Source organism: Mus caroli, unplaced genomic scaffold (genome assembly GCF_978045245.1).
Source record: "Mus caroli unplaced genomic scaffold, Mus_caroli_1 scaffold_4, whole genome shotgun sequence".
Classification (NCBI taxonomy): domain Eukaryota; kingdom Metazoa; phylum Chordata; class Mammalia; order Rodentia; family Muridae; genus Mus; species Mus caroli.
The window spans coordinates 627,984-655,340 of NW_028227259.1; the positions used below are offsets into that span (position 1 = coordinate 627,984).

General features: G+C 43.4%; 1 protein-coding gene across 2 annotated transcripts in view; it reads left to right on the forward strand.

Annotated features, from left to right (window-relative positions):
- The window catches only part of Cdk6 (cyclin dependent kinase 6), a 196,257-nt gene extending 171,089 nt beyond the window's left edge, over positions 1–25,168 (forward strand). For both annotated transcript variants that reach the window (XM_021162511.3, XM_029477311.2), the window contains 3 exons: positions 10,460–10,510; positions 14,510–14,645; positions 15,811–25,168. In XM_021162511.3, the coding sequence (XP_021018170.1) occupies positions 10,460–10,510; positions 14,510–14,645; positions 15,811–15,957 (334 nt within the window). In that variant the 3' untranslated portion in view covers positions 15,958–25,168. The remainder of the gene's footprint in view (positions 1–10,459; positions 10,511–14,509; positions 14,646–15,810) is intronic.
- The last annotated feature ends 2,189 nt before the right edge of the window (positions 25,169–27,357 follow it).

The following is a 27,357-nucleotide window of genomic DNA, read 5'->3' on the forward strand; positions in this document are numbered from 1 at the left end:
TCATACTTTAGTAAATCCGAGCCCTTTCCAGAACAACAAGTTACCCACATCTGGTACCAAGAAAAAGGCTCATTCAGCCAGTTGTTTTTATGGCTCTCAGTGTTCCTAATAACAGATGCCAGCACGCACCTCCCAGCGAGGCGCCTCCCTCCCCCAGGAGCATTTGCCCATCTCTGCCGGCTCCTTTTTGTATTAGGATTCCTTCCTTTCTGGATGTCTCTGCCTCAGACGCCCCTCTGTCCTCCACGCCCTCTCTCTTCATTGCACCTTTACTGTATCGTTCTCAACTTCAAGCTTCTCTCCCTTTGTCTTCCAGGCACCCCATCCTGCCTGCAGGCCTATGTGAGCTCAGCACCAAGGCACAGTCCATCCTGCATGCCTTCCTGCTATATCTCTTAGTTAGGATAGTAATTGTGAATGAGCCCCAATTTTTAAATACTCATTCTTTCCAGGCCTCTAGTTCTCTAGTGCCTCGTGCAGGTAAAAATGGATCTTAAGTTTCTCTGTGTAATTTCCATTGGTAAATAAATGTTTATGCAAGTACACGTGTTCACACTTGAATGTGTGAACTTGAAAAAAACAAGATGGCAGAGTTTGAAACAAGTACAGTTGATAGGAGAGAAAGGGAAGTCTCTAAGGGATGAGCAGCCGCCATTCTGTGTAAGTGCATTTGTGGAGAGAGGGAGCTGTGTATTGAATGATGTAGACACGGGCACCTATAAAAGCTAGCTCTAAGGCTCGTGGATGGTATAAACCATTCAACAAGTAATGCAAAGATGGGCAGGCACAGGAACAGGGAGTGCAGTGTTTAACAGGGAGCAGAAATGCCTTTTCTGAGACAGGGATTTATTTTATTATTTAATCTTGAATGAATGGTATTTCCGATGGTAGAGATTCGCTGTATTATTATTACTTTATTCGGGACCTGCGTCAGCAGGTGAGTGCTTTGATTGTGGTAAAATATGTGTGAATTACTAGTTCACTACCATGTGCTTACATTTTTCTTGTATCTAGGCCAAAGGTAGTCCTGAATCTGTAATATTTGTTTAGAAATATAGTTTAACTATTTATTTTAACTCGGTGTTACACATTAAACAGTCCACTAGTATAAACTGTCTCATTTCAATAGTGTTTAGTGGATCTGCTGGGGTGTTCTACCATCCCCACACTAAATTTCAGAACATTTCCATCACCCAGAGAGAAACTCAATACCCATTCATAGTCTGTCTCCAGCAGCTAAAGCTACTGTAAGGAATTGGGTTACAAACAACAGAATTCATTTCCTATAGTTGGTGGGTTGAGGAGGTACAAGATGGGGTCCAAAAGATCCCATGTCTGGTGAGGGCTGATTTCTTCTGGACCACCGTCTCAGCATCTTTCCCAAGACAACATGGTGAGGGTCCTTAAAGGACTTCTCTAAGGACACTAGCTAGCACCATTCACAGTTCAGCTCACGACCAAAAGCCTTATTTTCTGACCATCACTTTGAAGGTAAGATTTAAGCATATGAACTTTTCAGAGACATAGCTATTGTACCTACCAGTGAACCCCTGTTTTAGACAACCACAACTCTAGCTTATGGTTCTATAGATCTGTGTATATGTAAATAGACCCATAACTATATCTGTTCTTTAGTGGCTGGATGCTTTTGCCCAACATAATAGCTTCATAAATTACCTACCTGTGCGTACTTTATCCTTTCTATGGCTAAATGGTACACCATTTTTCTTTTTGTAGTCGTCAAATAGTGAGCATTTACATTGTTGCTACTTCTGCTCAGGAATGATGTGTTCTGGCCACTCATGCACACGTCTTTATACAGACATGTGTTTTCAGTCCTATAAGGGTATGGACCTAACTATGCCTACTTCTGCCTTTTCACAATACTCTTTCTTCAATCTTAGTAAACTGTCCTGTATATTTTAATGATATAAGATACATCTAAAGTTAATTCTCCTAATGACTAGAGAGATGGTTCGGTGGTTAAGAACATGGACTGCTCTGACACAGGACCTGAGTTCAGTTCCCAGCACACCCACCCGGTGGCCTACAACCAAGTGTAACTCAACTACAGAGGATTCCATGCCCTGTTCTGAACACACACACACACACAAAGTGTAGAGAACCCTGCTGCTTCTCCCCAGTTGGGTTCAGTCTTTCTTCAGATCATCTTACACCAAGTGTCTCTAGTCTCTTCACACTGCCTCACTCCCTGGACTTAGGCCCTACTCGTCTCTCTGGACCTAACAGTCCTACCTCTCGGCCTAGTCTTAACCCCATTTGGCAAACCACCATGGCCCGTTGAACCTCTTTAAACCACTCTTTGTTTAAGCCACACACTGTTGAAGTCATGGAGAGCATCCTACCCACTCCCTAAGCTGCTTCCTTGGGTACGTTAATCCTTCGGGAAGAGAGGGCTAATCAGGCCACTTCCACGTATTTAGTAGATATTAAATGATTGCACCAAGTGTGGGGCTTCATCGGTAACAGGAGAGAGACATCTCTGAATAGCCATGAACTTCTTTATCTTCTTCCCAATGAAAGCAAAAAATCCTTGTGGTAAATATGAGTGTCCGTATGTGTGCGTTTATATGTGCACTTTGTGTGTGCAGGAAACCATAGATGTCTAATAAGGCATCCGATTCCCTGGAACTAGAGTTTACAGGTAATTGTGAGCACCTAATATATGCACTGGGAACCAAACTCAAGTCCTCTGCAAGAGCAGCATGTACCACCGAACCACATCTTCAGTCCTCTAAATGCTTTATATATAAAGAACATGCATAGTGCTCTATAACTTTACATAGTGTGGTTTTTCATAGCAAGGGGTTTTTGTTTTGGGGGGGTTTTCGAGACAGGGTTTCTCTGTGTAGCCCTGGCTGTCCTGGAACTCACTTTGTAGACCAGGCTGGTCTCGAACTCAGAAATCTGCCTGCCTCTGCCTCCCAAGTGCTGGGATTAAAGGTGTGCGCCACCACGCCCCGCATAGCAAGGGTTTTTATATCTACCTGCCAGTTAGTGCCTTATGTGCTAAGTGGGTGATCATTCAATTAATGTTCAGTAAACAAATCAATTAATTGACTTTTCTGTGGACTCTGATTTGAACAGCTGTTAATTATAAAGTGATAAGTTTGTTTCCTTAGATAATAACTCTAGAAGGGAGTGTAGAGTAAGTATATAATAGTAAGATAGTATTTTTCGAGCAGTCACTATATGGACATGGAAAATCCTACCCACCAAGGGAAGGCAACAGCTGAAGTACGCCACAGTTCAAATGCAGGTTACAGAGGTGTTCTATCGGGTGACCCCCTGGCTTCCGTGCCTTGTTGGTACAATAAAAGTATTTATAAATGAAATCCTTCATCTCCCTGTATGCATGGATCACTTCCTTTCTGTAGCAAGCCTGTCGGTGTACGCTCTTGTGCTGGGAACCCTGCCGTTCACTGAGGTTCCGCACCTGTATGTTCTTTTTAGTTGTTTGTTTTAAAAGACATTAATCTGAAAGTTGCCCCTTTTGTAATTTGACCCTGAAGAACTTGCTGATAGCAGCCTTACTATGCAGAGTTCGGAGGGTTTTTTAAAACTGTGTGCAGGAGAAATGACTTTTTCCCAGTTCAGACTAATGAGCTCCCTTTAGAAAACTCAGCATCCCTCCCTGATAGAATTCCCTCTTTCGCTGATTAGTTATAAGATCTTTAATATGTAATAAATATGCAGTAACTTAGATAAAGGACTTAGATGTGATATGCAAGCTCGCTATGTAGGTATGTGTAAGTTTTTTCTTCCTTGGTTGGTTTTTTGTTTTTTTTGTTTTGTTTTGTTTTGTTTTTTGTTTTTTGTTTTTTAGCTCTTGAAACAAGGTCTAACTTACATGACCTGGCCTGCTTGCCTTGGCCTGGCCTGGAGCTTACTATGGAGACCAGGCTGGCCTCAGACTTGAGTGCTGGAGTTACAGGAGTGTCCTGCCACACCCAGCCTCTTCCCCTGCATATTCACCATCTGAAGCACTTCATTATCCAATATAATATTAACCAGGAGCAAGAGGAGTGCTTGCCTGTGGGGGGACTTTATTTTTATTTATAGATGTCTTAAATCTCTCTCTCTCTCTCTCTCTCTCTCTCTCTCTCTCTGTGTGTGTGTGTGTGTGTGTGTGTATGTGTGTGTCTGTGTGTGTGTGTGTCTCTGTGTGTGTGTCTCTGTGTGTGTGTCTCTGTGTGTGTGTCTCTGTGTGTGTGTCTCTGTGTGTGTGTGTCTATGTTCCACTTCTAGATCCGTTTTGAAGCTGGGCATTGTAGTATACGATAAAGTATCACTTAGTGGATCCTATGAAGTAGGTGTTATTATCTCCATTCACAGATGAGTCAACTAAGAATATAACAAGCCAAGGGACTTTCCTAAAGTCATGTGGAGAGAAATGGTTGGGTTGGGTGTTTCCAGAACAGTCCATACCAGTGTTTGCTCCAGTCAGCAAACACCCTTTAAACATTAGTCTGGGAACATAGCATGGTGGTAGCTTGCTTACCTAGCACTTGTGAGGTCTTGAGTTTAATTCTCAGATATATGTATGTATGTATGTATGTATGTGTGTGTGTGTGTGTGTGTACACACACACACACACACAAAGAAAGACATGTAGAGAAGATTTCAAGAGAGGCTTGAAGAAAAGCCTTGCCAATAAACACCAAAAAGATGTGCTTGTTTTGCCTGGCAGTGCCATAGATGGCATTGAACACAATTTTGCCACTGGATTTTGTAATACCCTCCTGTAGTAGAAAAAAAATGCTTGCTTAGCTATATTAGTGAAATGAATTTCTTTCATAAAGGATTTCAAGGCTATCAAAGATGGCTCAGTGAATAAAGATGCTTTTTGCCAAACCTGAGAACTTGAGTTTAGTCTCCTGCGTCCAAACAATGGAAGGACAGGGCCATGGCCTAAAAGCTGACCTCTGACCTCCACGCATGCACTGTGATGCTCGTGTATACACATCCTAAATAGATAGATAGATAGATAGATAGATAGATAGATAGATAGATAGATAGATAATAGGTTAGTACAGTTTTATCTTCACATTAACTGTTGTAAGGTATAAAAATGGAATATCTAGGGCTGGCGAGATGGCTCAGTGGTTAAGAGCGCCAACTTCTCTTCCGAAGATCCTGAGCAACCACATGGTGGCTCACAACCATCTGTAACGAAATCTAATGCCCTCTTCTGGAGTGTCTGAAGACAGCTACAGTGTACTTACATATAATAAATAAAATCTTTTTTAAAATGGAATATCTAACATAAAAACTTGGAAATAAGCTAAAATTATTATTCATAATAGTCATTAAAATGAATAATACTCCATTTCCAGGCATTACCCACACACATACAAATATTGACAAATAAGTTGGTTTCAAAGTGTGACATGACAAAGCCCTAGCTCATGTGAGAGTTCAAAATATGAAAAGATTCATGTCTATAAGTTGTGCAAATAAATGATCATGGGAGAGGTGAGTACCTGTGGGGGTCAGAGGGCATCTCAAGTATTGGCCCTTGCCTTTACCCTGTAAGACTTGGTCTTTGTGCTCTCTGCGGCTGCCACTCGGGCTAGCTGACCCACAGATTTTGGGGGTCTCTCCTTCTCTGCCTCCCAGTGCAACATTGGTGCTCTGGAGCAAATGAGGTACACTTGCAACCACTAGACCTGGCTTTCCATGGGTCCTGAGAGTTTGAACTCCTGCCCTCATGCATGTGCAAGCCTTTTCTTTACCAAAGCAACCCTGACAGCCATTGACAACACAGACAGAGTGCTCTGTTTCCTGTAGTCACGCCTACATTTGTCTATACATTTCAATTTATCAGCACATGTCATTTATTGTTTTAAATATGTATTTCTTCTTTCTGGGTTTTCTGAGTACCTATTGATTGCCAAGTCTAAATCTAACAATTTTCCCATCTGGACCTTATTATGAAGAAAGTAATAAGTATGTGTATATCTGTATGTGTATGCACACATATTTTCAAATAAAAACTTAAAAAAGAATGTGCAGTCATCTCAAGAAATGAATATAAGGTAAATTATACACACATAACCACATATGCCCAGAGCTGAGGGGTACACAGAGCCGATGAATGACAGTTCTGGGCTAGCGGAATTACTTTTATATTATTTTAGTTTTAGTTATGCTAGCATTCATGAAACAGCTGTTCTCTCTTCTCTTGAGAGACGGCAAGGGTGCTTCCAGCCGCTTAAGTGTGGGATTGGAAAGAATAAAGTTTGACCTTCTTCTGTGTGCGTGAGCTGAGCAGTATGTAAGGAGTCTACCCATATCAAGCCAAGAACTTGGGAAGGGCCATGCTGGGGTCTGGGGAGAGCTGGTGCGTCCCCGTTAAATTGGCAGTGGAGAGAGCTGTATTGTTATAACAATATTGTTATAACAGTTGTAACAAGCTGAAACAATTACAACTGTTATAACAATATTGTTATAACAGTTGTAACAAGCTGAAAGAATACATCCACTATAACAACCCAGGGAGTTTTAGGACATGATTACTCTTCTGAGCTTTGCAAATGCACAGTAATTTGCAGGAAGCCCTTCTCTTGCCCTGTGGAGGAAAGCGAGCCCAGTAATGAAAATGAAGAGGGGCCACCTGTCAGCTGACTACAGTCTAATCAAAACACCAGCTTGAGGCTCATCTGGTTGATTCAGTTTAAGTGTTTAGTGATGTATCTTAGAGTACAGGTTACAATAGGAAAATAAGCATAAACCATAACACAGACTTATGCCTCCAAAGCCCTTGAGGGTCGCTTGCTGCTGGGCTCACTTGTAAAAATCACTTGGAAGTTTGATTTGCAGGGTGATCTAGTTTTTAAAACCAGCTTTTAAAATAAGGAGGGAGGAAGGGAAGGAGGAGAGGGAGAGAGGGGGAGGGGGAGGGAGAGAGGTGGTGAGGATAGATGAGTCTTCTAAAGCTAAAGAAGTACCTTCAGCTGGGTCATAGGAAAGGCAGAGTGAGGACTAAGAACGGACCCGTGAAGAGCCACCTGGTGTCTTTGGCAGAAGGTGCTGCTATATAAGGTTTATGCTTAAGCGAACAGAAAGTCATCTAAAGTAATCGTAGTTTGTGATGATAATAATATAATGTGTGAAACTCACGGTCTTTGGTAATGTCCTATGTAATAAAAAACGATTTTCCTTATATGTTAATTTTAGGAAGAGGCTATTTTTGTATTGTATTACTGAGCCAGAAAAGAAAAAATGTGTGCACAGAAGTATCTTTGAAATTTTAAAAAGTGTCCTTCAGATTTGCTTCTTTCAGTAGAGTGTCTCTATTGCTGAATTTTAAATAATTTATTTAAAAGAATTAATAGTCTGTGATCCAGAGAGTGGACAGAAAAAAGAGATAACATGGTATCAAAAAAAATATTACACTAGTTCTTTCTCTTGTGTGCCTTTGTCCCACTGGGTACCATCAAGCATCCCTCTCCATCCTCATTCCTCCTGTAGGACCTCTCTAAGGTCCCTTTGGAATTCTGGGACACACAGGCTTTCTCAGGCCATGCTGTGAAATAGATTTGAGGTTATATGGGCCTCATCTAGTTTGTCTCTGCCTCGCCCCCTTTACTTCTTTCTGTCATTCTATTCATTTGTTCCTTCAGCCCTCTGCTTCCTTCCTCTCAGTCATAAAGATCCCGCCAAGTCAGCTCATTTCTCCCCGCTCCCACCTCACCCCCATCCCCATCTCTTGTCAGTCAGCTGAGTCAGTTTCCATAATTACAAAATGTCACCTAGGGGGCGACATTAAACCAAAAACCATGCTCCTTTCCTTGAGGCTGGGCACAGAGATAACACAGGTGGTTGTGGAGGGCCTGGTAGCAGGTGCTGAGTTCAGTGTATACACACACACACACGGTTTATATCTGTACTTCTGTTTGAACATGTTTAACCTCATCTTAAGTAGGTCATTTGAGGATGTCTAACATGGCAAAGGAGAGTAATTATTCATTGGCTCCAGTCAGCCTACATGCCTTCTTGTCTCCTCAGAATACACAGACTGGCCTCTGAGATCTTTTTAAATCCGAGAGCATCAGAGAGAGACTATTTCCTGGGGTCCTGTAGCTGCCTTGCCTCCTCTCTCCATGTCCCTCTGTTGCACATCAAGCTTTGAGCAGGATGCAAGCATGTATTCTTATTACCACCACTTTCCTCCTGGGCACAGATGGCCTCCTGTAGACTTAAACCAGCTCATGTGGACTAGTCAGAATTCTCCTCTAGAAACTAGATTGTTTGAACATTTCCATCACGTTCATAATTACCTCCTTAGCTTTTTCCCTCCAACAAGCGCTCATCTTCCTGTCTATTGACTACGTATCTGCATCCAATAAACCATTTTACTGGCAGCTGACATTTCACTGCATACAGTCACCTCTCAGCAGATCTGTGTAACTGCAGGTAAACCATATCTGCTGCAAAGCTAAATGACAAGAGTTCAGGGTCATGTTGTACACCAGATTTCTCCAAAGAGATGGCACTCATTCATTGTGGTACCCTGAGTTGCTGCATCAGAGGGATTTCAGTCTCCACAGAGGACATCATCATCCTGAATGTTCACAGGACATTCTAATGTCACTGAGGCCCTGCTTGTCACACTTGTCACTAAAGGAAGTAATGGCTAATTCAAAGATGGCAGAGCACAGTTCATCCTATAGACCAAATCCAGCCAATAAGTAGAGATAACACAATAGTAGAATATCGGTCCTGGTGCCCTCTGCTGGAACACCCAACGGTAAAATTAACATTTTTTTTTCTAGGATGCCATTGAAAACTTTGTCAGGATAGAAGAGAGTCAAAAACTGAGGGGGCTGGGTTTCCATGACTGGTGCTGATCCGTCCTCCCCAAAACCTGCGCATTGAAAACCTCTTAAGCTTCAGATAGGCCATTAGATTAGGAAGTGGATCCCTCACACATATTCGAGCTCAGCCAAGACAGGCGCATTTTTCCTCCCCTTGGAGCAACAGTCCCCTTCCCTCCACCTTGTCCCAGGGTTGCCTGACACCCACATTCAAACCGTAGCAGCTACAAGTGAGTGCACAGTGAGTGGTGGGTTGCTTCCTTTCATGTTGAAGTAGAGCAAGAATTTAAAGGCTCATGGACCTTCAGAGAGCAGTCTGATTACAGGACCCCACAGCCCTAGCTTGTGAACGCCAGGACTCTAAAGTACCCCCTTCTAGAGCCCCCATGCTGCTTCTCCCAAGTGGCTTAGCTGCAGAGAGCTGAGCTAAGAGAACATTTGTGATGAAAATCAGGGTTTTGACATAACCGCAAGATGCTCAGCTCAGGCTTCAGAGAACATCTTCACTTTCTACTTTGCTTATTTTTTGAGACCCATTTAAAGGCTAGTAAGGTAGCAACCTCAGTAATGGAGTAACACTTCTTACCTGTGGGGTTGGATGCCATCAGCACACATACACTTTATATAATGCAATAAATGATATAATAAGGAATATAATTCTTGATGATAATCATCAATATTTTAAGTAGGTTAATATTAATAGAGCCAGTTGTAGTGGTTTGGCAGTAGAGACTCTGAGGCAGGAGGATGGTGCAGTTGAGGCTACTTTGAGTCCACATAATAATCTACTCCAGGCAAGAGCCGGCTTTGGGGAGAAGCTCTCACTCAAAAATATTCAAAAATTAAAAGGAGACAAAAAAAAGCTATTTATGTTCACCAAGCAAAGAGTTAGAAAAGATTTACTTGTGTACTACAGATGTACAATAATAATAAATAAATAATAGTAATAAGTGTGTGTCAATTAGAGGAAAGTATTAGGACAAGACTTATGGGGAAACCTACAGATGTCCCCACCCTCAAAGGACTATTTGGTCTACTTGGGAAAACACCAGAAATGTCACAAAGGGAGTTTATTTTATTGCCAGTGAAATGGTTGCTGTAGATAAGGAAGGCTTTGAGTTCAGAAGAGGGCACAGTAGCCTCTGAACATGTGACAGTTAGCAAGTATAGTACTAAGGAAGCAGCAAGCTGCACGCTCCCAGATCCAGGACAGATAAGAGAGAGGCCCGCAAGGAAGGACCCTGGGTGTGAACCGCATGCTGAGGGTAGCCTCAGGACTCCCACATACCTTCAGTGGGAGGCTCGAACTGAGATGGGCTCCACCCTATTGCTAAATTACAGTGAACTGTAAAACCCAGGCCTGTAGGCAGAGCTTTGTCACTGCCACAGCTGCAAACAGGACACGTGGTTCTGAACATGAGCTAGCACAGCAACCAAGAGAGGCCCTGCTGGGAGGAAAGTGCACAGAAAGCCACCCTTGACCAGAGAGGGGTGATCACACTCCTTGCTCCCGTCAGTAAAAGAGCGTCTTGCTTGCTGCTGAGCAGTGCTAATGACAGATAATTGGAATGTACTTTCAGGAAATGCCTGATTTGAAGATGTTCTCTTTATTCTTGCAGGCCTCTTTTTCGTGGAAGTTCAGACGTGGATCAACTAGGGAAAATCTTGGAGTAAGTAATACTTTTATAGTCGTCCATCACAGTAAGCATTTGCAGTGGCTTTCCTCTGACTTTCTCTTCTCTTCCTTGCTCCAAGCTGCTACTGCAGGCAGTCTGACTAGTTGTGTGACGAGTCGCCACAAGGTAGAAGAGCTGTGTCATACGGTCATGACGCGTAGCCTTGATGCTGTGTCCTGAATGCTTTCGTGTTGCCTGGGTGGGTCTTTGCTGCTTCTCCTTCCTTGAGCTCTGAGCTCCCACTCCATGGTACAGATGTGTTGGCTGCTCATGGTCACATCAAATTTACTTCTCGTAAGAGATGGGACACTTGGTGGTGGCGTAGGACCCCAGCCTGTCCAAATCGACATCCTGTTCCCATTGAGGATAACCTGATCATTCCTGCTGGGTTTGCTTTGCATTGCACAGTAGATGACAGAATTCGAGCCAGTCACATTCCCCACCCCACCCCCAGAACACCAAAATAGGGAACAGTTTGAGCTCTCATCTTAGTCTGTAGCTGAATGACTGTGTGAGAGGAAGTCACACGAAGCGCTCTAGAGTGGGTTTACTGCACCGTGCCCAGCTCCCAATTGCTGACTTAACCCTTTTCTTCGTTAACTTTTGCCCCCTGAGCGATGGAAGGGACTCCAGTTTCTCCATGCAGTCTGTTCTCCAGCTCGGGCATTGCTCCATCGCTCTCCGGTGATTTGCAAATTTCATTCGTACCTGCGTGTTTGAGCATGCTTTTTGTGTCACTAGAATGTAACTGGGCCTTCTCACAAGGCGTGCTGTGTGGCATCCTTTTGCTGAGTCCCACCCCAAGAGAGGGAAAATGGAAAGAGATAGGGTCCTGGCTAAAAATCACCACTGTTAACACTTTTATGAATCTCAACCACAAGTGCTTTTTATGGAATTTAAAAATCTATCAGACCCCTTCCCTCTACCCATGTCCAAATAATGCCCCTACAGAATTTCCTATTTAAATGTGATTGCCTCAGACCTGGAACCACCCCAAAGCTGAGGTTCTTTCAGGAACTGGTCTGGTCTGGTCTGGGGACTTCCCAGGTTGTGGGCAGTCACCAGTACCTCATCTCCTGACGATACTGTAAAGTGGACACTTTCTCCACCTAGCCTTTTGTTAGGCTGCCTATGCATGGAAAGCTCCTGTCGCTAACCACTGGACTCTGAGACTGGAACGTGTCCTGTATGCATGTGATCTTCAAGAGGGACCCGGGAACATAAACGTTCTAGTAATACCCTGTTGAGTTAAAAGGTGATCTTGGTGGCATGTGCCTGCTGGGCCCTGGAGGCCATCATCTGCTCTCCCTTTCTTATGCCTGGTAGGATTCCTAGCCACCTCCAGCACCCAGTCTCTGGACCTGTGGCATTACATGTACTCTCAGACCACGAAGCCAATGCAGTAGGACAGAAGGGACATTTTGCTTGTTCCGTGGGAAAGCCTGCTTGACTTTTGGCCAAGGCCTGGCACTCCCACATAGCTGACAGAAGAACAGCTGGAAAGCCTTGTCTGTTTGGTGCCTTTAGATTACACTGGTTTTGTTTCATTTCTCTGAACATGCTCTCAACAGGAAAAGGACAATGCTGCGCCCTAGTGTCACTGCTAAACGACTTCATTATTTCCACCACAGCCATCTTTACGGTCTGTGCCCTGTAGTTCTTCCCGGTGTAAACAGTGAACGGTTACAGATGCTATCCAACCGTCCAAATAGAGAAGTATGATGCAGGCCTTTTCAAATGAACCTGTCATGATTTCATTTTTTTATGCTCATTAAGGGCCATGACAGTCCTTATTGGACAGGAAGCTGATTTTTTTTTCCCTAAGGAAAGTCATAGTCTCACACTCTTAATAAGGTAAGCTGTAGACACATTTCTACTTTCAGAGAACATTGAGTGCTTCAGAAGGAAAGCACTTAGGCCATGGCATTTAGAGCATTTTCTAAGAGCAGTATCATAGTTAAGTGGAGGTATAAAAGATGCTGAACATGGATTGAGGAGAACCAAGGCTGTCCGCACAGTGTGTGACCTGGGCAGGCATTCTCCTTCCTCATTTTGTCTTCCATCCCTACAGTGAGGTGGCACACCTGACCTGTGTGTCTCACAGCTTTTTACAGGAGATGGAGAAGACAGTAGGCTCTAAGGTTTATTTGTATGTGTTTGTGTATGTGTGTATGTGTGTGGTATGTATCCATGCATTAGGTGTGGTTAATATGTATTTACATACCAGACAGGTAGACAGACTGTTTCTCTGAAAGCGTCTTGGCTTCTGACTGCTGCATTCATAAGGTTTCAAATCAGCAGGTATGTTCAGAGCTACTAATAACACTCAGGAGGCTGAGACAGGAGGATTTTCAGTTTGAGACCAGCCTGGGATACCTAGTGAAACACTATCTCAAAAGAAAAGATGCTGTCTGTCAATAAAGTGATTTAAAGTCTAAGCATCATTACAATCCTAAGGGGCTGATAATAAGGATGTACTAAAGTCCTTATATGAAAGGGCACACATTTCAAACTGTTTGTCAGCCATATCCCATACTACCCAAACCCATCTCCATGTTACCTTTCGTGGTTATGACGACATTTTTACCCCTTCATTACCCACTATAGACCTGGCTATTGAGCACACTTCTATGATGCCCAAGTCATGATTTTGCTCAATGATTCCAGGAAGTCTATCCATGAGTCTTTGGATGCCCGAGTAATCTAACTAACTCTCTGCAGATGCCCAGTGGGGACAGAGTTAGTGGCACCCAAAGCTGCTCTTTCCAGGGAGGTCTGTGACCTGGGCTCTGTAAAGGGAAGGGAACAGTGATAAAGCCCTGTGACATTTGCCTGTCACATTACATTATCCTGTGACATTTACCACCTCCCTTCCTAAAAGATGCTTGTGACCACGCCTTCTAGGCCTGCGCTTCAGGAAGTCAGAACAGAACCTTAATTCAGGCCAGCACCATTTCTAATTAGGGTTAAAATAGTTTGGATCAATATCTGGGTTACTATATATCCTGTCCACTAAACTGTGACTTTGTCTTCTTTTAGTTCAGAGTTACTCAGTCTGTACTGTCCAAATACACTTAGCACCTATACATAAACTATAAATAATACTACACCTGGATAAATTATATAGGGCCACCTGCTTACCATTAATAAGTAACAAATGGTACTGTAATATGCAGTTTCAGTAAATTACTGCCAACCCTCATTGTAACCATAAATTATTGTTGTCACGTACATAAAGACACCAGGGCTCATAGTTGTCATGTAATTTGTCCTTACCTGTCAATTAAGGGCAGGTGCTGAATTTGAAGCCACGTCTGCCTATTTCGAAAGCTCTTTTATGACTCGATGTTTCCTCCACATTTCTGATCCCAGAATGGTAGTCAGGGGCAAATCTAAATGATACCCTTTCTAATTGACTGTTTCTCACTCTGGAATACCATTACACAGCGCTTGTATGAAACAGGCCCATCATAGTTTTTAACCTTATCTTTGAGTCTAATTTATGTAATGGCTTAGAATACTTTACTCTTTAATTTAAGAACCTCAGCCAAAGTGATGCATGTCACAAGCCGTGCTGGATAAACTACGTGAAAACACATTTTCACAGAACTGTTGTATCACACCATAAAGCAAAGCTTCCGGTGTAGGTGAAGACTTTGTATATCTGATGAGTGTCCTTCAGAATAGCAGACCCTGCCTAGTCACTACACCAAGACTTACACCAGGGGGCGCCCTGCCCTATCACTAAGCCAGGACTTCTCCCTGGCTACACCAGTGCCATTCACATACACACCTTCCACTGGGGGTCTGCTGCCAGGGACAGACGCTTCCTCTTGTCAGTGAAGTTTGCAGTAGGGTAAATGAGAAGTCCTTTCTGTCATGAGGTGGGATTCTCCCTGTGCCTGCCCTGTATCATTTGCCTGTTCTAAGATTTGGTAAGGAAGGTCATGTTTAAACCGCAGGTGTTTACATTCCCATCTGGTTCTTCCGTAGTGTCATTGGACTCCCAGGAGAGGAAGACTGGCCTAGGGACGTGGCCCTTCCCCGGCAGGCTTTTCATTCCAAATCTGCCCAACCCATCGAGAAGTTTGTGACAGATATTGACGAACTAGGCAAAGACCTACTTTTGGTAAGTTCCTGGGATGCCATCGGCTTGTGCCCCAACCACATGGCAACCACGTGGCATGGGAGGCTGTATTCTCTTTTGTGGGTTCTGTTTCCAGCTGGTGAGTTTTGATTCTGCAATGTCTTCCTAACCCAGCTCTCAACACTTGAATGTGTATTTGGACGAAGCTTTACAAGACTCTAGATTCCTTGGGCAAAGGCTTCTTGACAAGAAATTGCATTTCTTCGCTTGAAGTTTCATGCCACTTGAAGCAACATGCTAGTCACATCTTTGCAAAATATTTTCCCCCAAAGGAACCATGTAACAATACTTGTAGTTATTGATTTACTGAATAAGTACCTTGTGTGCTATTCACATATAAGATATCCCATTAAAAACAAGATCCTAGGGCTGGAGAGGTGTCTCTGTTCTCAAGAATATGCATCACTTTTGCAGAGGGCCCAAGTTCAGCTCCCAGCACCTGTACCCAGCAGCTTACAGCAGCCTGGAACTCTAGCTCCAGAGACACTCTTGGCCCCACAGGCGTCTGGGTTCAAACGCACATTCCCACACACAGAGACGGGAATACTTATACTTAAAATGAAGTTTTTGGTTTTGTTTTTTTTTAATAAGCACTTTCGTACTTTGAAACTCAAACTCCTCGCTGTTGGTGCTGTGTATAACGTCCGTCCTGCAGACACAGAAGGCTCTTCTTCCTTCTCTGTTCTCAGTCAGAGTCCTAGGAGGACTAAGTCTGTTATTGATCCTGAATCAGGAGCCCGTACTCTTGATTCAGACCGTGGGTCTATCAAAACCTGCATGTGTCTGTGTATCTCACCCTGCCTGGTGGTATGTTTTTCTCATGGAGGCAAGTAGAACCATGACCAAAGGCCTAGGTCAGTTATGTGGTCAGGGCAGCTTGAAGAAAGGTGAGAATGTTCAACCCTTGAGTAAGTTGTGATGCTAGAAGGTAGTTTTAAGTCAGGTGTCTGATAATCACATTAATCGTTTTTACGGAAGCAATGCGTCTTGTGTCTGGGTGTTTTACTTTAGTTCACTGTCGTGCTAGTTAGTGACTTGCTCCCCAGATAGAACCGTGGAAAAATTTTAGCCACCTTTTCCAAGACTTTCCCCCAAGGTCCAGTGTTTGCCGTGCTATGTTTCACACCAGATGTTCTCTTTATTGCAGAAATGTCTGATGTTTAATCCAGCTAAAAGGATATCCGCCTACGGCGCCCTGAATCACCCGTACTTCCAAGATCTGGAGAGATACAAGGACAACCTGCACTCTCACCAGCCATCCAACCAGAGCACCTCGGAGCTGAACACAGCCTGAGGTTCCTCGGGGATGCCCATGAGCTCGTCGTCTGAACACATTGGCGGCTGCGAGTCCCCTAAGCAAGCCTCTCAGAGCAGTCGAAGATTGCTGGCTGCCAACCTTCTGGCTGCCAGCTTCTGGGTGGGCTCTGCCTTACCAAGGAAACCACCTAGTTTACTGTTCAGAGATCAATGCAAGAGTGATTGCAGCTTTATGTTCGTTTGTACACTTGTTTGTTTTATCTGTTTGTTTCAAGAACCTGGAAAACTTCCAGAAGAAGAGAAGCTGCTGACCAATTGTGCTGCCATTTCGTTTTCTAACCTTGAATGCTGCCAGTGTAGGGTGGGAATCCAGGCCCAGCTGAGTTATGATGTAATCCGCCTGCAGCTGCTGGGCCTGCTTTGGTACTTGTGAGTGTGTGTGCATGCGTATGTGTGTGTAAGAGAGAGGAGGAGGGGAGAGAAAGACCCCTGATCTCGTCAAGTGTTTTTGTTTTTTGGGTTTTTTTTTTTTTTTTTGTAGAAAACAAGAATAATTGAATTTTAAAGAGTAGAGGTGACTGATAGTAAGAAGGGCTTGTTCAGTGAGAGGTGACTCACAATGGAGTCTTGTCCAGTTAGCAACGTTGAACCTAAGTCCTCAGATTTACCTTTCTGTCCAAAAGCTTTCGCTAGCAGTAAACAATAAAGGTTTAGATGCCACAAAAAAATGGGGGGAACCCCAATATTTTTAAGAGACTTTTTAAGGCATACATCTTCTATTTACTCTTTGGAAAGCTGAACTTAATGTGTCCCAGGCCCTATATATAGTATAGTATGTACTTAATTGTTTCTTTGGGGAAAGATGCTATAAGTATCTTATTACTTGCAATAGATTTAAGGAGTGAGTGTACCTCAGATAGGTTTTAAAGATAGAGAGCACCTATGTTTTCTGGTGTGAGATGTTATCATTTCCTTCACGTCTCTTGATACCTTGTTCTTTGTCTTAGGGAATCACTTCCTGCTCTGACTAGAGGCGGGAATACCATCTAGCTGTCTCCACCTCCCACCATGGCGCATCTGCCTCGTGCTGCCTTGTGTAGTGCCAACCTCTCAACCACCAGCACTTCTAATTCATTTTCCTGCCACTGCCTGGCTAACGACAGATGGCCCAGCTGCCCCAATCCCACACGGAAGCTTGCACGCTTCTGTCTTTCACCGAAAGCTTTGGGCATACGGCTCCCATTCCGCAACCCTAACAGTATCCCCTGTGCCTTCTTAGTACAGTCTTCCCCCTGCCGCAGCTGAGGTCACCTAGGCAGTGTAGCGTGCTTGTTCTGCGTGTGACCAGTATATAGACTACTACCGACTGTCACTTGGTGGTTCCTATCTTTAAAGTGTATGTTGTCAGTGTATGTTGTCAGTGTAATGTAAGTGTATGTTGTCAGTGTAATGTCTGAGGAAATGTCTTTTCCTCTCTTCTAGAGATAACTATTGACTGTCTAAAGTGATCTCTCTGTCTGTTCCGCAGGATGTGTTTCTGGGTTTTTGTTTTTGTTTTGTTTTGTTTTCTGAGGCCTCATGTCAGCCCTGCTTTCTGCAGAGCCAGCCTACCCTGGGCATTATAAACAACTGTACCTTACTGTTTTCTTTCAGTCCTTTATATTCTGTGCCACTTTGCCTTATTATCTGTGGCTTAGTGCTAAGCAGCACTACTCCATAGAAGGTGTAGAAGAATAGCTGAGTTTTGAATCGTGTTTGAGCACATTTAAGTAAAAGCTAGATGGTGCTTCACTGTAGAGCTTTGAAAGACTGCCTGATGTTTCGCACGGCAGTGTAACCTCCAGATGGTGTTTGTATGTTATGGAGCCCTACTGTGTTTCTCGTAGCTGAACAATGCATGTGGTTATTTGTTTGTTTGTTTGTTTTTTGGTTTTTCGGGACAGGGTTTCTCTGTGTAGCCCTGGCTGTCCTGGAACTCACTCTGTAGACCAGGCTGGCCTCGAACTCAGCAATCCGCCTGCCCCTGCCTCCCGGGTGCTGGGACTAAAGGCGTGGCCGCCACGCCCGGCTGTGCATGTGGTTATTTGTATGGAGAAGAATTAGATGTCTGTCCTGCAAGCTTTGGAGGTTGGGAATCATCTTCTTTTTTTTTTTTTATTTTTATTTTTAACATTACATTACATTCTTCTGATTCAGTATCACAAGAAAAGATTTTTCTTTTTTCAAAAACAAAACTTTAAGAAGCCAGAGGCTAGGCTGTGGAAATGTTCTGCACTCGTCCTTAGAGCTCTGCTGCCAACACTGCCAGCCCTCGAGACAGAGTCAGCCTGGAACCTCTGGGACAAGGGCTACACGAGCTCTCACCTGGACAGCGAGTTCTGCCTTGTCATTGAACAAGGTCCAAAATACAGACATGTTTGCTAGGGCCTAGAAATCGACCATAAAACTCACTGCATTGAGACCTAATCCATTCTATATTAACATCCATGTGATAAAGTGAAAATAATTTTGAGGGTTTTGCTTTCGAAAAAAAAAAAAAAGGAAGGAAGGAAGAAAAAGAAAAGAAAAAAGAAAAAGAAAGGGTTGTTTTCCTTAGATTTGCTCAAGAAAAATACAGCTATCCTAAACTGGAACCTTCCCATATTCTTTAGAGTTTTAAGTATAGAGTTTAACTTCACTTTTGTCTGCTATCTTGGGCTTATTTCTAAGTAGTTTTGGTGAGTGGGGTAGTGGGAGGTTAATTTTGGGGTCTTTTTTTTTTGGCTTTGTGTGTGTGTGTGTCTGTGTGTGTTTATGTGTGTGCTTATGTGTTTGGCTTTTGGGTTTGGTTGGTTAGTTGTTTAGTTTGTTTGTTGTTGTTGTTGTTTATTTTGCTTTTTCTAGACAGGGTTTCTCTATGTGGCCCTGGCTGTCCTGGAACTTGCTCTGTAGACCAGGCTAGCCTCAAACTCAGAGATCCACTTGCCTCTGTCTCGAGTGTGCTTGAACTAAAGGCATGAGCTACCCCCTCAGCCCACTCCCAACTTTGAGTAATATTTTTAAATCATACACATGTTGGTATTAGAAACATGGCATATTGTAGTAGATGGTACAGAAAGTGCACTGCAGCCTTTCTGGACGTCATATGTCTGCCCCAGCTCTTCATTCACATAGGTGCTCTCTTGATATGTCTTTACATCAGACTCACACCTCTGAAACCCAGTTTTCACACAAGAGACTTGCCGTTGGGGTCTTTAGTAGCCCAAGGAAACATAGAGTAAACTGAAGAGCTTACTGTGTGCAGCTTATCCTTATATGGCCTCATCCAGTCACAGGTCTTTGTCAGAATCTAACCATTGATTCACTGAGGAGACCCTACTGCCCTGTGGTTCCACTGAAGCAGCTTTTAGTGAGAATAGGGCAAGAATATACCGAATAGCTTCTGTTCAAGGTTTGGTTCCAGGGACTCTAACATTTACAGGACTGGCTGGAGTTACAACAACCTCTTAAAGAGGGTGGGGCGGGTTCTCCAGTTAGACCCCCTAACCTCACAGGTGAGGAGTCCTAACCTGCCAGCCTTAGAAACACAATTGCCGAGTACCTGAGAGCACCCAGTGGCCCGCTGCCTCCTACTCAGCCCCTCTTTAAAGAAGACAGATGGTTAAGCCATGGAGAAGCTGTTTGGGTAGTGCGGGGCCATTTCTGCCCCCAGCTTGTCATGATTTTTCTCTCAGGACCCACTCTCTGACCAATAGACTTGAATTTAGCCCCAAGTGATTTACTAAACTCAGCTCAGAAGCTCACTTAAAAATAGGACCTCCACGTGGTCGTGCTAAGTAAAAATGAAGACCCCAGGTTGCACAGGGTGCTGCTATCTCAAAGACAATACTTTCCTTTGAATAGAAAGCTGTGCCGTCAACCCTGCAATGGGGTGCTAGCCAACTTGTTTGAGAAAGTCAGGAGCAAGCATTTTGAATTTTAAAGAATGTCCTGAACTTGTCTTAAGTAACCATAGCTGCTTTATTAAAAGCTGTGACTATAAAGCCAGTCACAGCCATCGTCACTAAATCATGTCAACCTTCAAACATCACAGTTGTTTCAATCTTCTGTCCAAAGAACTCCTCTTCTGGAGAAAACCTGAATTTGGTTTTGGCTTTTTGTCTTGTCTTGTTTTGTTTTTCCTGATATGGGGTGTCTCTGTGAAGCCCTGGCTATCCTGGACCAGGTTGGCCTCGAACTCATGTAGATCTGCCTGCTAGGACTAAAGACATGCACCACCATGACAGCTGACTATTTTTTATGATGAGCACAGAAGTGGCTCACATTTTCTTAAAGCACACTTTTGTCACATAGTAGAGTCTAGGAAAGAATAACATTGAAAGTCCCCACCCCAGTGTGACACTTGTGTAAGCACATATGGATAGCCATCGGAAGAATACATGCTTGCTTGTAACATGAAATTAAAGACATTGTATAATTTCTTAATCTTTAAACATTACAAAAAAGTGGCAACAGTATGTTTAAGGTTATTTTAAATTTTACATAAATTCTTAACCATATTTGTTTGCCTTTAAGTATACTCTAAGAATTATAATTAAGTATAATTATGTCATCCCACACATTCACCACTTATGGACTAGGTATGTCAAAATACACAAATTCTGTATTCCTTGTTTCATAGGAAGAAAGCAGCCATCTGAAACTCTACTCACATATATGCTCTAGGCATATATATACATACATATATATGTATATATATGCCTAAGAATATCTATAAAAAATTAAAGTTTAAAAGGCCTTTGCCTCTCCTGCAGCTGAGAATAGACAACTTATAAGCCTTATCCAAAAACCATGATAAAGGGGTCATGTGCATCCTTACAAAAACCCCTTATCCTGTGCGTACTTATATCCAAGTACATCCTAAGGAAGGTGTCCGTGCATTCATCCGCCACGGTGGGGAAGCTGCCTGGTGCACGGTGTGAGTCCTGGAATGATTAGTGATGGTGGTCCCTCAATGAGGACACCTTCGTCCCCACCAGTTTCCTTCCTATGGACAGACTCAGTCCAGTTATACAGGCCAGGAGGGGCTGGTGCCCACAGCCTCCTGCCTCTGCAAGGTAGGGTTGCGTATCTCAAACATCTCTAACTCAGTTTCAGCTTTGTTGTTCTTGTTTAAGGAAATAAGCCAATAAGCCAAAACTATTTTTGTTGTTGTTCTCTTGTCTTCTGAAAGAGAAGGGATGGATTTTAAATGTTTCTCTCAATTTGATCTTTCAAATTTTTCTAATGAAGTACCAAATTGCTGCTGCTGCTGCTTCTTCTTCTTCTTCTTCTTCTTCTTCTTCTTCTTCTTCTTCTTCTTCTTCTTCTTCTTCTTCTCCTTCTTTTTTTAAATGTTTTCTTCTAGGGTTTTCTTGTTTTGTTTTGGTTTTGGTTTGGTTTGTTTTCAGCAAGTTAGGTAACTTGAGTGGACTTCCACTAAGATGTCCACACCTCTGTGCTCTGATCCTCTGACCCCTCCAAAAAATAGCCACCTGGGAATAAATGCAGGCTCCCCTTCCCCCGCCCACCAAGCATCTACCAAAATACTTGTGCAGCAATTCCAAGTTCAACGGTGGGGATGGAAGGTAGTTTGGAGTTGGGTTGGGTTGGGTTGGACAGAAGTCAGCTTTAAAATTCACAGTGCCCTAAGGTCGGCTTGGGGTTTATTCCTCCATCCCAATGTGTTTCACAAGGTGGCGCCTTCAGAGTAAACTCTAAACCTGACCAAGACTAGAGAGGTATTCTAGAGACAGTACTTGTAACTATTTTTTCTGCACATCTGTAACTATCACCTAGCATATTCCTTCAGACAATTAACAGCCTTCATAATATTCTACAGCTTATACATTTTGCTTTTTAGCTAGGTTCTGAGTGGCTAAGTTAGTCTTGAGAGTGATGTTTAAGCAATAAAGAAGGCCTTTACAATTACTTAAGAGACATTTTTGATGTACCCAAATAACCTGAAATTCTAGGGCATGCTACTAAAAACCTCCCTGAAGCCGGCCCTCGTCTGTGAGCAGCACAGTTTCCTTAGAAATGCAAAACTCCTTGGGGGTTTGGGAGTGGGGGACAGTCCTAACTCTTACAGCCCTTGACATGTCTGCTGCGGTTCACCCCTCACTGTCCATGACCTTTTGACACTGTCATTTCTAAACTCAAGTGAACAAAGGAAGCACTGCATCTGTAACTGAGTATGCAGACCATTTTCTAAAGAACCACAGTGCTCGACAAATACTGGGAGAACTGGTATGTTTTACACGCACATAAACTACAAGTGCAAACTCTTACATTCCAATTCCTAAATTATAGTTATATAATACATATGAACATTACAGTTTAGACAGGAACCTGCATAAGGCTTTGGTTTTTCTACTCTCGAAGTCACTTTTATACTACATTTTAAATTCACACTTTTCTCAAAGACCCAGCCCCCTGGGCCAGTAGTGACAGTACACTGGGATGAACAGACACAGTATTTCAGTTTCTGTGGCACACCATGGCAGAAAGCAGTTTATTCCTTATGAGTCACACACACACACACACACACACACCCTGCCTGACTTCACTCTAGAAAGGCTGGCATAGAGGTTTCAGTTATTTACACAGACCAGGTGCTCAAGCACTGAGAAATCGATTCTTTCAACCCTCTGCTCTCACTGAAGCAGATCTCAGGTTAAGCCCCTCAGTGAAAGGCTAAGTGTCCCCTGGGTCTGCCACCATTCTAGAGTTCCTGAACCTGATCCCACCCCTACTCCTGCTGAATGACAGGGGGCGGAGCAGCGGAGCCAGGCCAAGCAGGATATTGTGGGAGGACCAGTGACCTGCTGCATCTCAGAGCCATCTGTTGTGCCATCTTAGGAAGCAGGGTGCTCGAGAAACACAGAGCTGTCCTCTGAGCTACAATACCTACAGTTTGCTCACTAGGCTAGCTAGCTCCGGTGTAGAGATGTGGGTTGCTACTCTGCAAGCCCTATATGAAATGTCTCCCACTCAAAGTTTTGCTGGGGACGGGGGTTAAGATGTATAATTACAGGAGAAATTTTGACTTTACTGTTTTCTATCTGATACATCCATGGTGGGGAAAAGATACTGAAACTGTTTCAGTTTGAAAAGCTCTTCTACTACAATTGGCAAACACATGGAGTTCTTCACTTCCTACTTTCTTCCTTTTTCTCCTTTAGTGAGCAAATTATTCCTTGAACAAAAGAGGATTTTCCCATTTAGAGGAAGCTTTTGTGTGAATTGTCAGGTCACATAAATAGTGCCTTTATATTGCTGAGTGTAGAGCTTTGGTTTTTCAGGGGACACATAGCCAAGCAGTGATGGTCAGGAATTATGTCTCGCTCTACCATTTCTTACTCAAGCAGGGTTCCAGCCAGATTCTATTGAGAGCTGAGGTTAGTCGGGGGACCCTGTGCTCTACTTAAAGTTTCATAATCTTTAGTTCTATGAAATGCAATAACATATATTAGCCAGCAATATTCCTGTGGTCGCCAGCATCTCGAGTTTGACCTTCAGTCTCTGGGTGGTTAAAATAGATCCCAGCAGTAATCCATTTCTTGACATCAGTGCTTAAGTATCTTTCCACTCTGGTCCTATTTGCAACAATGTATTCATGTATGTTTCCGTTCCTTTATTCATTATTTTCCTATGAGCAGTGATAAATGTATTAGCACATTGAATTAATAGCATAATAGAAAGAGCACTTAGCAGATGGGGTTTTTTTTTATCAAGTCCCACATTTACATAAGTTATTTCTATTATTATTCATGTATATTATTTATTGCTAAGCCTCACACCAGTCCTGTGAACGTGCATCTAAAGGCAGATATTAGGGCTTGGATTTAATGTTCCTTATCATGGTCTTGAACAAAAATTTCAGTGATGCCCCAAATAAGCTGCCTGAGTTTTTAACACGACTGCTAGGTTTCAGTAGGTTAAGTGTAATACTTTTGGTGTCTAGGTGTCTTTTTACATTAAAAGAGGCAAAGCAGCAGAACTCTGTAGCTGTTGCTTCTGGCAGAGGTTTGTTTAGCATAGTGTGATATTAATTATAGCAAATGTTAAGGTAGCATGTAGAGGTTGCCTTCAATAAGGGACTGTGCCAGGTGGCCAGCAAAGTGGATTCTAGGCAGAGCAGGCATCTAGGTGCTGCCTCCTGTCTGGTTGTGTGAAGAGAGCTGCTCTGAGCAATGTAGTGCCCCCGTAGGTGTCCTGGGCAGCGGTGGGAACCCGTGGTACTGTAGAGAAGGGATCAGCGTGAGGGGTTCTGTAGGAACAGAACTGGTAGTGTACGCCTTGAGGCTTCCTGCCCATGTTTTCAGATTTCAGGCAACTCTGCTGTATACAGAAGCAGTCCATCCTAGTAATAAAATCTAGGAATCCCCAACAATTCAAAAGGCAGTTGCCTTCTGTGGTTTCTGGTCTGAGCTGAAGGTTAACGGGCAAGTGTTAGGCATAGAAGAGCAGCGTGTGTTGGGGTGCCGTGCCACGGCCCAGGGTGTATGTTAGCAGTAGAGACTGTTACAGGGTTGTCCCTTCTAGGTGTGTAGAAGTATGTCTTCACTGTAAAGTGTGTATTGTTTCTGTATTCCCATAGGAACTTGTTAAAGCTTCTAGAGGCTTCAGCAAAGCTGTAGATCACAGTAAGCTGCTTTTTGTTTGACCTATTCTTAGACTAGGAAATGTTTAAAGGTTAAAAAAAAAAAAGAATCTTCATTTAGACACTGAACTTGCTATTTTCTGGACTGAAATCATGGTCCTAGAACTGTAGAAGTCACACCCATTAGATGCTAATCTCAGCTGTGTAAGCCAGCCCCAAGAGTCTAGCATCCCCACCCTGTATCTGCATCTTCCTGCATCTCACCTTCCTGCCCGAAGGTGCTCCCTACCACTACCCTGACCTGTCCCTTTGGTGCTCCCCACCTCCTTGGCTGAAAGTTAGGCATCAAGCATGTGATGAGAAATACTTTCAGCACCAAGTATGCCTGCCTAGGCCTAGCCACCGCCCCCACTTTGCCTTTGGCTAGCCATAGTCAACAAGAGATAATGCCTGGTGCTGGGCACAGAATGTACCCATGATGTCAGTCAGAAAAGCCCTCAAGCATATTTCTCCTGTACATCCTGATCTTTAAACCCAGTCATTATGCAGAGTGTTCGCTGTTGGCTGTAGTCCCAGGTAAAAAAAAAAAAAAAAAAAAAAAAAAAAAAAAAAAAAAAAAAAACATTCCAGGCTGCTGTAGGCTGTCCATCTGCAGTCTCCACTTTTACCTTGCTTCTTCATACTTGAAATTCGTTCTGCCATTTTGATTTCACGGTGCAGACATCAGGGTACACGTTCCCTCCGGTGCATAATTGCTCTCATTCCGTTTGCTCACACTGCTACAGGATGCTCTGTTTTGGTGCTTTGGGTTCAGCGGGTCAAAAAGCACTGTGGGAAATCACTGCCTAGAACACAGTCTTAAAAGCATTTGGGCAGGAGTCTTGGTGTTGATGTCGCTTCTGCTCTTCTCTGTGCCCTCCAGATGGAGTTACCAGTTTGGCCTGCCAGGTCCCCCACGCCCACCCCCCGAGACCTTTCTCTGAATGGCCTGTGAACCCTGTGCTGTATTAAAGGGTGAATGTGACATATCTCCTATGGCAACCCTACCTTTCCTGGTTACTCACCATCAGGAAAACAACCTAGGTTACATATAGCAAACTCCACACAGCCTTCCTGAGGGAAAGCATAAAAGGACATCTCTAAGGTTGCTCTTCAAAGCCCTGAGCTGAAGGCCTTTGCTCCCGTCCTTGGAGCTGATGAAAATACTGGTCAATTTATCCAAGCCCTTCCCACTTACAAGAATGGGAAAGTAGAGGTTTGTGTCGATACCATCTAAAGACCACCACTTCTAGTCATGGAGTATTTCATAGATGTCCATTTTCAAAAGCAGCTCAGGGGAGTGGTGACTCCAGGCTCGATGCAGGCATCTTAACATGGGACTTCCCTAGAGAGAGCTACAGTGTTCATTCTATGCCACAGGGCAGGAGAGGAGACCAGCAGGAAATTTGGAGGGTAACAGATCAATACTCCTTTGGAAACTGGATGTCTTACTGGGTGCTAGAATGCAAATTTATGTATTTATTGTCTGGTCATTGAATTCATTGCCTTTCAAAACCATTGTTCAAATGTCACTGTCCATTGGCCTCACTTGTATGCCAGCCGAATTGGTTGAAACCAAACCAGAGAATGGTTTGTGCATTTTGCCTTACCTTTTGTACTTCTTACAATAAAAATGTTGGTAGCAAATAAAAACAGCGGACTCCTTCCTTAGAGATGGAGTGCCCTGCTGGCTGTTCATCTCCTTTACTTAAATGGCTATATTGCAGTAAGATATCACATGTTACATTATAGCATATGTTAGCATAGCATGCATTAGACTTTTTAAAACAAGATTCCTTATCAAGAATGTGTCTTACATAGGAGCAGATCACTGTACTTACAGTTCAGTCAACAAATGCTCAGTAGATGACTGCTAAATGCTTCACATAGGAAAAAATAAATTTAATGGAGACAGCACTTCAGAGCTTGCAGAGAAGGTGCTGTGGAAAAGGGTTGTGTCACCACACTAGTATAGAGGAGCAAGGGTTTCATAGAAATAAATATAGCTTGGCAGGCTGAGGGGATAACTTAGTGGATACAGGCACCTGCTATACAACCATGAGGCACCAAGTTCAAACTTCCAACACTCACATTAAAAACAAACAAAAAAAGCTCAGTATGGCTGCTTGTACCTGTGACCCCAGCCCCCAGCGCTGGATGTCAGAAGACTGGTAGATCTGGGAATTTGGTGGGTAGCCAGCTTAAATGTAACAGGTGCACTCTGGGTCAGGAAGAGTGCCGCAGACCCTCTGGGCCCCTTTGTCTGCATGGAACGGGTCTCCAGTCACGGGTGGGCAAAGCGTCGGATGAGTGACAAACAGATGCACACAGGAGAGGTCGTGTGGAATCTGAATGTAATGTCAAATCGAGCATCAGACTTTTTATACAGAAGACGATAAAGAAGTTGGGTGACATACCCACAAGGTACAAAATGAGGTAACCGGATGCTTAATGACTCTTACACAGAAGAGAGGAATGAAAACACAAAGACTGGCAGGAACTGGGCAATAAAATAACTGAGACAAAGTCAGCCCTATCTAAGGTCAGCTATAGTCTTAGAGGCCAGGTGTGAGAACTTTTCACTCCTAGGGCAAGGGCTTTCACACCCAAGTCGTGGTTCTAACTAGGGAGTTCCGTTCTAGCTAACCATCTCATGAATAATGCAATAGTCTAAAACCACAGCCTGATCTACTTCCTAAACCATTGTAAATTCCTGTATATGGGAGCAACTTGGCTTTTATTGATAGTGTAATACCAGAGGCTATTCTGAATGTC